Here is a 15,531-nt window from a genome sequence, read left to right as displayed (position 1 = left end):
TTTTTTCTCTCCAGCCATTAGGGACACAGCTTTGACTTGTTATAATCTCTTTTAATGGTGGATCCAACCCAGAGCTCTTGAGCTGCAGACAACTCAGTTCTTTCCTTTATGCCTCCTCCCTCACCTTCTCAAAGCACCTGAGCACGAGGTAGGGCTGGTCTTGGGAGGGTTCCATGCTGTGACACTGACCCTGGGGTCCCTGCCTCCTGATGCTTCCCAGCCTCCATGCCAGGACTTGCCTCTCAGCTTCCTTTAGGGACTCCGTCCATCAGAGTCACCTCTGCTCCAGTCATGGGTTGGTCCCCTTCCCCTTCCAGGGTCCTCGGCCTGCAAGCAGCCAGCACGCAGCCAGCACATGAGGTCTGCAGTGGCTTCCACGTGCCCAAGTCTCCAGTGATGGCTGGGAGGCTGCTCCCCTCTGGGTACACTGCTCCTCTCTGGAACGGGCACAAGCCCGCCCAGTCTGAGACTGGCCCAGCGAGAGTTGACTTTGGAGTGGGAGACCTGGCTTCAAATCACAGCCCCACCATGCACCACGTGGCCCCACTGGGAGGCTCTGAGCAAGTCCCCACATCTCTGAGTGTCAGTTCCCACAGCCATGAGTGGGGTCTGGTTAACTCCGTCTCTCTCTTTTCCACGGAGCAGTTATGAAGGTCAATTTCAGGGCTACACGTGAGTGCACATGTTAACGCGTGGGGCTCTGTGCAAAGCAAAGGAGCCGGAGCTCCTTACCAAGCGAGGCATCACTTCCCGCTTCAGGAAGCTTTATGTCCGAGTTGATCTCTACAGAAAGCAGTCTCCACCGCGTCCCCCTCCGTAAGCCCTCCATCCCTGCCCCTCCTCCCTCAGCCAACTTCAGGCTTCAGGTCAAACAGCTGCCAGTGACCTTCCCAGAAGCCACAGCAAAGGCCAGGCATGGAGGGAGCCCAGTGGGCAACGCCCAGCCTGCTCCTCCCCCTGGAGTCCCAAGAGGGGCCAGAGCTTAGAAGGAACAAGAGGGAGGGAAACTCCCTCATTCCGGGCCCGCTCTCTGCCAGGAAGGAACTTGGTACGGTTTCCGTTCTGTGGAGTGTGTACATTTTAGAGACGAGCAAGACTAACTTCTTAGATGACCTACAGTTTGCCTGGGGCCACCCAGATGCTTTGTGGGAGAGTCAAGATTTGAACCTTCTGCCAGGATCCAAATTTCATGAACTTCCTATTACATAATAGTGACCCCGCATTGTTGTCTTGGGGGCCCCCTTCCCGAATTGTCTCAGCATCACAAACCCAGCTCTTTAACGAAGCAGAGGGTGCTGCTTAACGGAAGCAGCTTTAAGGCAATTTCTCCACTCCCGCTCCCCCCATCCCTCCAAGCCAGGCTGGCGCCCTGTGTCCCTGCTCTATAGAGATCCTGGAGCCACCCTGCCCCTTGTCACTACAAGGAAACTCTGTCCTCCACCAGGAAAAGCACCTGAAAGAGAAACTTCTTGTGGGGACAGCAGCCAGCCTCCAGCTTTTAAGTGATGCTCCATGCTGTTTACCTGCTGCTGTGAACCGGATTTAAAAGACTTCCCAGTCCATTGGTTGCTTGTGGTCCCTTGCTCTAGAGGGGAGAGGGAGGGTGGTCAGAGGGGAGGAATCTCTGAATCAGGACGTGGTGAGAAAGACTGCCCTGACCTTCTGTATCTCCCAAATGCAAAGGCCCAGAGAATGCATCACAATTGGTTGAGATACCAATTCATCCACCAGTGAAGAGTGGCCGGGGTGGGGGGTTCATGGAATAGCGTGACAATTATCCCAGAACCTTGTGGACAGGACTTAGTGACTCATGTCTAACAGACAGAATATGGAAATGGATGGACAGTATGCTACAGAGGAAAAACTTAACAGACACCACCTAACCCAGTGATCAAAGTTAACACCACCAGTAAAAAGTCATGTTGATGGCATGTGCCCACAGTTAGATGTGATGAGAGAGGCCCTACCTCTCTGCGGTGTGCTTCCCCCAAACCCACAACCCCAGTGGAGTCGTGGGAAAACATTGGACAAATCTCAACTCTAAGTTCCTGACCTGACTCAACAAATTATTAGAACCACGGAAGACATGGAAAACTGAATTTACAGATTACAAGGAGACTAAGGAGATATGACAACTAAATGAATGAGGCTTCTGGGTGGCCTCGTGGAACAGAGAGGAGACAGTAGTGGGAAAACTGGTGAAACCCAAATAAAGTCTAGAGTTTAGCTAATGGTAATGCACTAATGTTCATTTCTTAGCTTTGATAAATGTATTGTGGGTATGTAAGGGGTCAACACTGGGAGAGGTAAATGATTGATCCGTGGGAACTCTTCCATGCTGTCTTTGAAGTTCTTCTGTAAATCTAAAATTATTATAAAATGAAGAGGTTTTTAAAATTCTTTTTATTTTTTTGAAATTCTGTAGTGCTTTACAATTTTCAAAAGTTGCACACACATGATTTCATATAATCCCATGATAATGCTTTATTTTTAATCCCCTACCCCTATATTGCCCCTCCCCACTTCCATTTCCCCATTAGTAACCACTAGTTTGTTCTATCTGTGAGTCTGCTTCTTTTTTGTTTTAGTCACTAGTTTGTTGTATTTTTTAGATTCCACATATAAGTGATATCATACAGTGTTTGTCTTTCTCTGTCTGACTTATTTCACTTTGCTTAATGCCTTCCAGGTCCATCCACATTGCTGCAAATGACAAAATATCCTTGTTTATGGCTGAGTAGTATTCCAAAGTGTGTGTGTGTGTGTGTGTGTGTGTGTGTGTGTGTGTGTGTGTGTGTATCTCACATCTTTTTTATCCATTCATCTGTTGATGGACACTGAGGCTGCTTCCATACTTTGGCAACTGTAAATAACACTGCTATGAACATTGGGGTGCATGTATCTTAAAAAAATTTTTTTAAATATGTCTGCAGAAGAGCTGGATATCTGCCCTCCCAACACTGTTTCCCCAACCCCGACCCCAGCAGTAGCTGCATTTTTTTTCCAAGACCAAAATTGGAATCCTATTCTTGGAGGAGGGGCACTCTGTCTGTCTGTACCAGCCCTACAGGCTGAAGTCAAGCCACTGGCTGACAGACCCCATCCACAGGTCAAAGCCCATGTCAGCCTTCCTTTGTGGGGAAGCCAAGAGATCAAACAGCATCACACAGATCTGGCAGAAACCCACTGAGCCACCTCGACCATCAGTCTGGTCCTTTATTGACAAACCATAAGAACAGACCAGGACAAGCAAACCTTGGGGAAAAGCAGATCACGAGGAGCGGGGCAGGATTAGCACAGACAACTCTCCCCAAAGGAAATAGTTGGCTCAGGGGAGAGAAGAGAACTTTGGAAGATTGAATCCATATTCTCAGAGGGATCTGCGAAGATATTACAGCCATAAAACAACAGAACAAGCTATTCTGAAAAGAGGAGGGAGAAAATGAAAGAGTTCCTGGAAGTGAAAATCATTGCCAAAATGTAAAATGCAAGAAGAGGCCTGGAGCAGCAAGTGGAAGACAAGTCACAGAACTGAGAGTGAAGAGAGTAAGAGCGAAATCAGATGATGAGGCTGACACACACAAGGGCAATAATTGTAACAGGAACAGCGAGGCGCGCTGAGCGATCTACCCTGCGTGGGCACACACGGAACCTTCACAGCCCGGTCAGATGGATGCAGCTAGGATCTCGACTTCACAGATGAGGAAATTGAGGCCTCATCCAGCCCTGAACCCCCTTTGCCCTCTCCTTCCTTCACAGTGGGTGCTGTGAGTGAACACCATTGCCTGCCACATCAGTAGTAAACAAAGGATGCTGCGGCCATCAAGTCATCACATTGCAGCTGCCCCCAGTGGTGCTGCCATCAAGCCATTAGCCCCTGCAGCCACCCCCAGCGGTGACCTGAGGGGACTCAGGATGGGAAAGCACTGGATACAGGCCCTGGACAGCTAAGGTGCGTATGAAAGAAATGATCTCAGTGAGCCCAGACTTTTGCACCTTCCCATACACAGAAAAGCACTAAATTCCTTCCTGTGCCCAGCCCACCTCCTCAGAGCCCCTCGCCAGCAATGTGCATCCATCCCTAGATCCTCTGGCCTGTGTGCTCTGCTGTCACAGGTTTGCCCCTGTCACTGTCACAGGCTAGCCCCTGGGCACTGGAGCCTTCTTGTTGGCACAGATTACTAGAAGAGCTTGAGAACTCTCCCCTGGCCATTTCCACCCCTCACCCCAGAGCCAATAACCCACCAGTCAGGGAATATAAAAGCCCGTACCTTCAGCTGGGGCGGGGCACCCCTGAGATGGAGTCTGCTTCAGCACCCCCTCTAGGGGGGTGGCTGCGGCTGGCGCTTCACCTGCGATCAGAATCTGGTCCAAGCGAAGAAAACAGTCATGAGGAATGCGGTGAACCAAACAATGCGTCCCTGACTTCAGGAAGCCGGCTGAGAAGAAGGGTGATTTTGTTGATGGACGTTGATGGTTGGTGTTGTTTTTTGTTTTGCATTAAACTTCATTTTAATGGATCTCAAAACTCTGTGACAGATTTTTGGTCAAGTTGTTGCCATTAAAAAGTACTGATTTTAAAAACTAGTAACTTAAAACTGCCACACCCAAAAGAAATGGTCCACAAAGCGTTCTCCTTTCCTTCTGAAGGTTTTACAATGCATTGTTATCATTAACCAGTCTCTTACCAGTAAATTTAAACGGCCAATTGAGACAGACAATCCTGAGACTGTTCTCCCACCACTGATTAAGACTGGCGTGGTGGTAGGTGTTGGGAATAATCCTTTAGCCTTCTGAGCTTCCTGGGCAGACTCAGTGACCATTGCTGGGACTGAGGGAGGGTGAACGCCTGTGTTCACGACTCTTGGCCAAAGGTGGGGGTTGCTTCAGCCATCTTCCAAAGATGCGCATTCTCCGTGGACCACTCCCAGCCTGCTTCTCAGAGGCACTGATCTGCCCTCAGGTGTGGCGCCTAAAGGAAGTGGGCGGATGTTCAATGGCAGGTGGCCCACAACCCGAAGGTCCCCTGAGCATCCTTCTTTGTGTCACTTCTCTTGGAAACAAAGAGCAGAGGCCAACATACAAACAAGGCTCTCAGCTGGAGAGAGGTCCAGTTCCCTCTGTCTTCTGACAGTCTGCCTTGAAGAAGTAGGTGTTTTTTTGTTTTGATGCTTTTGTGTTTGTGAAGGTTTTTTTTAAATCTTTCCTAAGAAAACAGAACTGAGCATCAGTGAAAAGCGGAAGATGACAAGCGTAGTGGATAAAAGCTGCCTTTTCCCATCCTTCTGCCTTTCCTGACGGCTCCCAGCTGAGAGGAGGCGAAATGATGAAAAGGTAAAGGACGCGAGAGAAGAGAGGGGGTGCTGAGCGGGGAGCTCAGCCCCCGTAGTTCCCCTTACAGTCTGATCTGACAAGACGCCTTCCAGGGGGCCCCGCTCCTCACACATTACCTTCCTCCGTCCTCACAACAAATGTGGGAGTCATTTTCTTCCCCCATTAGAGACTGAAAAATTGAAATCCAGGGAGGTGACAGAACTTGCTTGAGGTTGTTCAGGTACTGAAAGAACCCAGACCTCAAAAATGAGTTCCTTCTTACTGGGTGGCGAACATCCTAGGGATGCGGTCTCACCCAGCCTCTCCTCATCCCAGCTCTTCGGGAAAATCCCGGGAGGGCTCAGTGAGATGATGCAGGCTAAGTAAACACGCCGCGCAGCTCCCGAGGGCCGGAGGTGGCGGGGCTGCGGCTTCTGTTGCTGAGGTGCTGCTGGAACCGTTACTGTTGTTGTTGACATGCTGATGGTGCTGGTGCTCACAGACCTGTGAAGTCACTCCTTCTGTTACAGGTTTCCGAGTCAGTCTAAACTTCAGCCAGCCATGACTTTGCAAGGAGAAGTTTATTCCCTACTCCTCATATTTCCATAAGGGCAAGAGAATGTCCATCCCACTCCCAGGGAGGGAAAGTCACGAGAGCGGAGACTTCAGCTCTCTTTGCCTCGTCGCTGAGCTGGGAGTGCTCGCCTCAGACCCCCCTTCTCAGCGAGCTGTCCGGTGTGCCCTGTCGAACAGCCCCACTGACGGTCTGGGTTAGATTTGAACTCATCTCAGATGTGTGACTTACTGTGATGGGGGCAGGCAGTCTGCCTAACAGGGAGTAAAGTAGGAGGTCACCCATGCGGCCACTCAGGTCGGGTGCAGGGACCAGTCCAGCCTTTAAAGCCTATGCTTTCATCTCCATCTGGCACAAGCCTGCGTCTTAGTTAATTCAAAGTTGGGTGTTATTTTGCCTCCAAGATAACCACAAATTCGTCACGATAAAATTCAACTTAATTTTCACCTTCCCAAAGAAGTCTTCTCTTATTTCTACAGCACACAGTGATCTTACCCACTTGTGAATCTCGGTAGCAACTCACTATTTACATTCCGACGTGTATGCTGTGAGACACGTGAACCCAGCTAGACTGTGTGCTCATTCCTGCCGAAAGTACACCCTAAACATCGTCACATGGAAGCAACCTAAATGTCCATCAACAGATGGCTGGATAAAGAAGATGTGGTGTATACATACAATGGAATACTACTCAGCCATAAAAAAGAATGAAATAATACCATTTGCAGCCACATGGATGGATCTGCAGATGAAGTAAGCCAGAAAGAGAAAGAAAAATACCGTATGATATCACTTATATGTGGAATCTAAAAAATAAAGCCACAAATGAACTAATTACAAAACGGAAACAGATTCACAGACATAGAAAACAAATTTATGGTTACCAGTGGGGGAAGAGAGGATGGAGGGATAAATTGGGTGTTTGAGCATTTGCAGATACTAACTACTATATATAAAATTGATTAACAACAAGTTTCTACTGTACAGCACAGGGAACTATTTTCAATATCCTGTAGTAACCTACAATGAAAAAGAATATATCTATGTATCTGTATGACTGAAACGTGATGCTGCACACCAGAAATTGACACATTGTAACTGACTATACTTCAATAAAAAAATAATAATAAAGGCTTGGCCAGGAGAACCTAACTCATAGCAATGGGGACTAAGGGGTTAAAGATCATTTCTGGGAATTTTTCTTCCTTAGATTGTCATTCTGGGCTAATAAATTTCCTGTGATCTTGTCGGAAGTGGAGCATAGAATCACATCCTGCTAATTTATCAAATTAACATGTTTGGGCTTCATGTTCAGTAACTGCAAACATCTCACCCCGTGCAGCCTGTGTGGAATTATTTTCCAGACGCGACTGCAGTGAGTGATGAAGGTTTTTATTGGTTTTGGTGACTCCGTTGGCCGCAGAGTTTTGCTGTCCTGGTTTTCTTCCTGTGTCTCATAGAGATCGGTCACTTCGCGCAGCATCTGGTATATAGAAAACGCTGGATTCCTTTCACATGAACAGAGAGAACGGTGGGTGGCCCTAGCAGGATGCTTTTACTTTCTCTCGTCTCCATGCTCTGAAGAAAACAAGAAAGAATTATTTTTCTTAGTTGTCTCCCTCTTTTGCTTTGGTCAGCTGTGAAGATGCTGCAACTTTCAAATGCGTCTCCTCCCTGACAAGCCTTAAATAATGAGTAATACCCAGTGGGCCTCCCAGCACCGCTTTAAAAACATTAGAGACCTCCCAGACTGCCCACTCTCCAAAGGGTCTGACGATCAGGTTTGGTGTCTGCGACACCCAGGAACAATGTCCAAATGCCACTTCTAGATTGTGTGCCATGTGAGAGAGAATAAAGCTCCTCTCTTATTTTCCCCACTAATGTCTGATTCTTCTGTTACAGGCAGCAGGAGGCAATCTCTAATTGAAACTACAAGTGTCTGCAGATCACTCACATCTACCCAATCACAGCTCAGCAGAAAACTGGTAAGAAGAACTAACTTTATGATTTACTATTGTTATGTGAAGTCGGTTTTAGATACTCCTAAACCAGAACTATGATTAGAAGGTAAATTATAAAAATTATTTTCTTTATGTCAAATCTCTGATTTTTAGATATCATTTTGTGCTCTTATCTGATTACAAAGGCAATAGAGATTCATTTTAACAGATTTGGAAGCTACTGAGAAGCATAGAGGGAAAAATCAAAGAAAATCATCTGTAATCAATTCTCCAGGGGTAAGTAATGTTAACAGTTTGCTTTACTTCAAGTTCTTTTCATATTTCTATATATTCACTTGAAAAACAAGGCTCTTTCCTTCCTTCCTTTTCTCCTTCCTTCCTCCCCCCTCCCTTCTTTCCTGTTTCATTAATTAATCGATTAACTTATTTACTGAACAAACATTGATTGAATGCTGAACACTGTTACCTCATTTAAGTCTGCGTCTTTTAGCTTACATTATTTGTTAAAGCTCTCCCATGTCATTAAGTATTCATCAACCCCACTACACAACTGAATGGGAACAATAAAACAAATACAGAGCACTTAACCTTACACTGTTGCAGAAGCATCATTACAGCTCCACCAGCCATCATTTCTTGGGCCCTGAACACATGCCAGGCACGGGGGTTTGCTTTGTCCTCTCACCCTCACAGCACCTGTGAGACAGGCACTAGGTCACACCCTTGTACTTACAGGTGAGTAAAATGAGTAGTGCAGAGGCTGAGAGACGCATCCACAATCCCACAGTTCAGCAGGGGCACTGAGGGGCCTCACATCTAATCCAGGTCTGTCTCAGGCGATGCGCTTCCTTCTCCAGCTTCCGAATGCAGAAACTTGGTTGATTGATTTTAGATCTTTTGTCTTTCCTACTACGTGCATTTAACGGTATACATTTCTCCACAAATACTGCTTTTGCTGCATCCATACATTTTGTTAAGTTATATTTTCATTCAACTCAAAATATTTTAAAATGTTTTGAGACTTCTTAACCCATGTGTTATTTAGATGTGTGCTGTTTAATATCAAATACTTGTGTGGTGTTCCAGCTGTCTCCCTGTTTTTTTATTTCTGGTTTAATTACACTGTGGTCTGATAATATACTTTGAATAATTTCTATTCTTTTAGATTTTTCAGTTGTGTTTTACAGCCCAGAATGTGGTTTACCTTAGCGAATTTTGCATGTGAACTTAAGAAGAATGTATATTCAGCGGCTATTAAACGGTGTATTTCTCCTTGCAGCTCTATCATTCTTGCCTCATGTATTTTGACACTTTATTGTTAGGTGCATATATATTTAGGATTGCTATATCTTCCTGCAGAATTGACCTGTTTACTGATACGTAATGTCTTCTTTATCCATAATGATTTCTTTTGTTCTGAAGTCTGATTTGCTTCAGGTTGTATAGCTCCAGCTTTCTCTAAAAAAAAAATTTTTTTTTAATTGAGTTATAGTCAGGTTACACTGTTGTGTCAATTTCTGGTGCACAGCACAATTTTTCAGTCATACATGACTATACATATATTCATTTTCATATTCTTTTTTCTCCACGAGCTACTGCAAGATCTTGAAGATATTTCCCAGTGCTCTACAGTACAAACCACAAGGAATGTCTGTCTCCATCCCTGTGCTTAGCATCTGTCTGAGTTCGGGTCTTGGCTAAACTCTCTCGGTTGGCCTGTCCCTCCAGATTTCAGGGTAGGGACTTGCCCTGTGACCTCAGGTCTCTGAAGGGCCCCAGAAAAGACAAAGGTTTCCAGTTTGTTCAGCTTTTCTTCTTGTTAGAAATACAGACGTTCTGACTTCTAAGCTCTTTATGTGTCTGAACTGAAACTAGACGTGTTCTGAACACTTTTTATATTTTCCATTTCTGTTATTCACGTCATATTTCCTTCTTTATTTTGAGCATATAGGGAATGTATAATAGCTGATTTAATGTCCTAATATGCTAATTCTTTCATATCTGTCATTTCTCAGTCAGTCTCAATGGATTGGGTTTTTTTTTTTTTTTTCATGTTTATGAGTCTTATATTCTTGCTTCTTTGCATGCCTGGTAATTTTTGATTGGATGCCAGACATTGGTGATTTTACATTTACTGGGCGCTGGATTTTATTGTATTCCTTTAAGTGGCTTTGGACTTTGTTCTGGCATATTGTTAAGTCACTTGAGATCAGTTTAAACTGTTTGAGGCTTGTTTTCTTCTTTTTTTTTCTTTTTAATGGCTTTATCAAGATAGAATTTACATACCATGAAGTTCACCCACTTAAAGTATACAGTTCACTGTGTTTTTATTGTATTTACAGAGCTGTGCAAGCATAAGTATAATCTAATTTTAGAAAATTTTCATTGCCGAAAAATGTACCCATCAGCCATTACTCTCCATAATCCCCATGCTCCTGCCCATCCCCCCAGACCCCAGGCGACCACTAATCTATTTTCTTTCTCTACAGATATGTTGAGACTTGCTTTTAAGCCTTGTTCTGGTGAGTCCAGAGCGGGTAATTTATTCCATTACAAAGGCAGTGTCCATCAGAGGACCAGCTGACGCATCACCCTCTGGCTGGTGGGAGTGAGACCTGTTCTCAGCCCTTGGGGAGCTTTGGGAATTGTTTGGAAATTCTTTCTGGTGGTTCTTTCTTCCCCCTGACAGTTTTCCCTCCTGTGCACACAGCTCCGTATTCAGACAAGAGACTTAAGGGGACCCTTCTGTCCATACTGGCTTGTTCTCTCTCTGTCTCTGCCCCCCTTTCTGTGTCTCTCCTTCCTCTCCATATTCTGCCTCATAAATTCCAGTTGCCTCAGTCTCCCTGAATTCTGTTCTCTGTCTCCTCAACTCAAGGAGACTGCTGGGCTCTGTCTGGGTTTCCCCTCCCTGATCGGCGGCCTTAAAACTGCCTCCAGGCACCAAGCGCAGGCAGGTGCGGGGGGGGGCCCTCCACTTACTTCCCTTCCTTCAGGTGTCAGCGTCTCGTGCCGCCTGCTGCTCAGTGTCTGAAGGTAGTTCTTGCCTATGTGTCGGCCAGCTCTCTGGTTGTTTAAGTTGGGAGTTTAAATTCAGTCTCTGTTACCTTATCATGGCCAGCAGCCCTTCCATATTATCTTGAAGCAAATCTCTAACAGCACATAATTTCTTCCATAAATATTTCAGTATGTTTCTCCAAAAGATAATGGAGTCTCTCTTTTTTAAACATAACTATACAGTTCTAGCCAATTATTAATTCTAGGGAAAACAAAAAGTTACACACACAATAAAGAAATTAATTAAAATGGCCTACATGACTCAGCTTCACATAAAATTTTAGTAGTTATAATAATAAAAATGTTGAGTATTTACTGGAATTTGTGTTTTAATCGCATTACATAACTGGAGAGGAAGGGCGTGTGGTGTCTGTGTGTGTATGTGCGTATGTGTGTCTAAGACAGCTAAATTCACATCTTCTATACTAGAAAGTTTATATATATTATGGATAATACAGCACTGAGAAGTTGCAGTATGTTCCAAAAAATATAAATGTTAATGGCACAGAAACAGCTAAACAACTGAAAGTAGTCACTCCTGGAAAAGAAGAAATTAGAGCTCAAATTTGAGCTCAGGTCCTTTCAGTTCAAGTTCCCTGGAGCTTCTCTCTCACAAATAGGCGTCTGTGTCTTGTGGCAGGTGCAGCCCTTGTAGGAGGGTCACTGTTTGGACCACAAAGCTGAATTTTGTGAAGACGTAGAAATATAATAAGTAAATCAGCAACGTTCATTCATAAATCAGCAACCAACCTTTTACTGAACTCTGTGGACACAGTATCCAATGTCGTCACTCTTTGCCATCCCTCCTCTAAGGCAGGTATTAGGATTCTTGTTTTACAGATGAGGAGACTGAGGTTCAGAGTGGTAAAGGGGCTTGTTCAAAAGTTGCAGAGCCAGGATTTAGACCCAAGCTACCTGATTCCAAAAGCACAGGCTTTCCCCAACACGTCTTCGTGTTTCTCGTGTGGTGAGTTTAGAGAATTAAATCAGTAGCTGGACTCCCGTCTGTTAACGTAGGGAGTTATAATTAGGTTCAGATGCTGTATTTTGAACAGCTTGAGCACCTCCCGCTGTTGTGAATAGTCTATTCAATCAGTCTTCAGCCCATAATTTTGAGTTATTTTTTGAAATCTGTGTGCAGTCTACTTTCAACTGTACATAATTCTAGCACCAGGGAATCATTAGAAAGGCAGGTGGGTCACCTTCAAGGACCACGTAAGGACACAGACGTGGGCAGCCCACACCTGCACCAAGCGCTTTATGGACCCAGTTTCATCCAATCCTCCTAACAAGGGGTTCTCACCACCATTTTGCTGATGAGGAAACTGAGGCTCAGGAAGGTCAGGTGACTTGCCTAGCAAGCACAGCTCACAAGCAAGAAAGCAGGACCCGAACTTAAATTGACTTACATCAAAGACCATGCATTTTCCACTCCACGATCCTGTGTGTGAAAATCACTGCTCTTCCTGTCCTCTCTCTGCTCACTCTGACCTTCAGATGGGAAAACTGACCGCTCTTCTTTCTTGGATTTGAACTTCTTGTTTGTACATATCTGCTAATGCAGTCATACAACCCACTGGCAGCCTTAAGACGGTACACGGCCACCTCCCAGAAGAAATGCGATCCTCAGAAGAGGTCCCCGCTCACCGCGCTGCGTGCCTGCTGGTAGGAAACCGCAAATAAGACCTGACCTTCCGGTTGCCAAAAGCAATGGGATGAGTCGTGGCAGAGAAGGGTTTTAAGTGAGGACACCTGAACTCAAAGCCAGACTTCCTCCTTTCTAATGGTGCCATCACAGGCAGGTTACTTAAACTCTGATTCTCAGCTTCCTTGGCTGTAAAATGGGAGTCGTGACCCCCACCTGCTGGGGGGTTGATGAGGATTAAGATGCGGGTTAAAGCAGCTGGAAGGGTCTAGCAGCCGCTCTCAAGGAACACGTGCTTCATCAGGATTCCTTGTCTTCCTCTCCCTGGTGACCCGATTCCCCTCCCAATCACCTTGTGTCCTCAGGAAAGGCCTGCTGTGATTGTGTTCCTTGCCTGGCTCTCAGGAAAGCTGAGACCATGATCCGGTCCAGCCCCAGTGGGACCTCATTGGCTCAACTACCACCGTGAGGATGATGAGGGTCAGGGCACAGGAAAGCACTGAGACACATGAGGACCTGTGTGTAGTCAGTTTGTTGGCAAACGGGTGAGGACAGGAGTGTCCACTGATGGAGCAGGAGAAGGCACAGGAGTTTGGGGCTATAGTGGGAGTCCTTCTTGGTTAACTTATTGGCTTTATGATCTCGCACTAATCACCTCACCTTCTTAAGCCGCTGAGTTTTGTGATGTGGGTTGGAGATGGTACCGCCCTGTGGCCTGCACATCTTCTGGCCACTGGAAACACAGAGAGCAGATCTCTGTCAAATACCACAGTGTGGGGCCAAAACACAAGAAGTGATTAAAAATGAACAGTCCCTACAGAAAGCAAAAACGAGCTTCACCGAGAAGAGCTTTGCATCAAATGCATTTATTTTCAGAAGTTCCCTTGATAAAAAAAGAACATGTAAGAAACATACAACGTAAGAACAGAGAGCGTGGCCTCTGACACACAGCCCAACCTGCAGGCAGCCGTTGCGGGGATGTGAGTGGGGGCTGGGGTCTCCTCCAGACCCTCGGCGAGGTGGGACTGAAAGCAACCAGCGTTCACAGGCTGGGCCTCTGTCTCTTCATGTCCCTTGTGACGCTGAAGAGAGTGGCCCATCTGGGAACGCACAAGACCAGATTAAACTGAGTCACTGAGAGCCGTGGAGGGAAGGCGAGGGTTGGGGGGTGTCTGTGTCTTCTGCACGTGCAGTTTACATCTGCAGGTTGTACATTACACACACACACACACACACACACACACACACACACACACACACGGGCAGGAGAAAGCAAATCTGTCTTCAGACTCCTTTGGGCTAGTTCATGCCTGAGGCCCAAGTGGCCTTTTTGGCATTTAGAAAGTTCTTCTTTTTCCTGGGGGGGACATGCAGTGAGATCTCCGGCTCCCTGGGATTTCGGAAGATAAAGAGCTTTTCGCCGGTGTTGAATAAATCAATGGTTTCTGCCCCTACAATGGGCACTGGGGCCAGTTCGCCGACGGACTCCAGGGACAGGTGCGGCCAACTTCCTTTTCCAGAGAATGCCATCCTCTCTCTGAGAGCGGGACACGTCTTCTTTAATATGCTAAAGAAAGAACAGAAGATCAGATTCGACATTTTTGGCAACTGACCCTACCGAGTGTCCCAAAAACTTCCTCAAGGAAAACCCCTTTGGGTCCCTAGGTCCTCAGTCAAGTGTCATTTTAAATAAAGGTTCTTCCCTTTGGTTGCCCCGGGATGAGCTGAAGCCTGTGGCTGTGGTGTGCTGCAGACAGCGCTCACCGACTCAGGACTGTTCACTTTTCCAGAGTTTTGTGAACCTGTCAGCAGCTTGGAACCAGCCAGGGTGGGAGGGTTTCACATGATGGAAGTTGGCAAGAGCTACAGATCAGAGCTCCTCTCTTCCCCCACCGTCCTGGACGAGTGTGAAACATTTACTATGACACTGCTGCCCGTGGGCCTCCCACTCAAAGCAGATGGATAGAACCTGATTATAAAGCCCAGTCAGAAGTTAGGTAAAACGTGTTGGAAATAGAACAGAGTGACAGGCTTTGGAAATATCCCGAGAAAGGACGGCCGTGATCCTGCCCATGAGCGGTCCAGCCCCTAGATCCTGGCTGCACTTGCTAACGGCTCTGACTCCCTCTGAGAGCCCTGGACAGCCTGAAAGCCACAGGGTTGTTTGCCCAAGCAGTGCGGGACGGGGCCAGGTCACTGGGGGCCGATCTGCCGGAGGCTACTGGAGGGCTTGTGGACTCTTCCTGAACAGACGTAGCGGGTCAGGCTCCACCGCCACCACCACTGACTCCTGCCCCTGCAGCGGGTATGAATCTGAGTAAGGATTCACAGACTCTCCTCCTCCCACCATCCGTCCACAGGGCCTGGAGGGAGAGCAGGACACTGCCAGGAGCACAGGGAACCGGGACGGTGCGGCCAGCGCCCCCCTGGCCTGTACCCGCGCCGCTGATGCCTGTGCGCCCAGGACCGCCTTTGCGTCCCCACCTCCACCCTGAGCAGCTGACCTCCGTTCCTCGGTGGAGCGCTTCACATTTACACGGCTTGAATTTCACTGTCTTGCTTTGTGCTCAACAACCGCATCTAATTTCTCTGGGACTAAATTCTGATTCCCAGCCTACTGTGATCAATGGCTCCTAGACTTTAATCGTGGACGGTTCAGAAGTTTGGTCTTAGCACCTTCACCGGAGCTCTGAGACACTTTGGAAGGGGCAGGACTCGGATCAGACACTTCCCTTGGACATCGGCTGTGTCCAGAGCACCCTTTGGATATCACTTTTTAACCTATTCCCAATCTGCCTGATGTGACTCTTCCTCCAAGTCCCCACTACGGGGAAACGGGGGAGCTGCTTGGTCTCGTGTTTGTAGCGAGCTGAAGCCACCCTGCCTCTCACCTTCCTCTGTTCTCCAGATGTGCAGCAACCACAGCTAACAGAGAAGGGCACTTGGCAGAGGAAACTGAGGGACAAGAGCGGGGACGTAAG

At 46.8% G+C, this 15,531-nt stretch overlaps 1 protein-coding gene across 8 annotated transcripts in view; it reads right to left on the bottom strand.

Annotated features, from left to right (window-relative positions):
- Positions 1-13,396: 13,396 nt before the first annotated feature.
- EVC2 (EvC ciliary complex subunit 2) overlaps positions 13,397-15,531 on the bottom strand; it is a 122,425-nt gene continuing 120,290 nt past the window's right edge. For 4 of the 8 annotated variants that reach the window (XM_032493802.1, XM_032493801.1, XM_032493782.1 and 1 more), the window contains exon 22: positions 13,850-14,117. In XM_032493802.1, coding sequence (XP_032349693.1) covers positions 13,850-14,117 — 268 coding nt within the window. Of the gene's footprint in view, positions 14,118-15,441; positions 15,506-15,531 lie in introns of all 8 variants that reach the window. The other 4 variants (XM_032493800.1, XM_032493765.1, XM_032493758.1 and 1 more) reach the window with 2 other exon arrangements.

The sequence above is a fragment of the Camelus ferus genome, chromosome 2 (genome assembly GCF_009834535.1).
Source record: "Camelus ferus isolate YT-003-E chromosome 2, BCGSAC_Cfer_1.0, whole genome shotgun sequence".
Taxonomy (NCBI): Eukaryota; Metazoa; Chordata; class Mammalia; order Artiodactyla; family Camelidae; genus Camelus; species Camelus ferus.
This window is presented reverse-complemented; position numbering and strand designations above follow the sequence as displayed.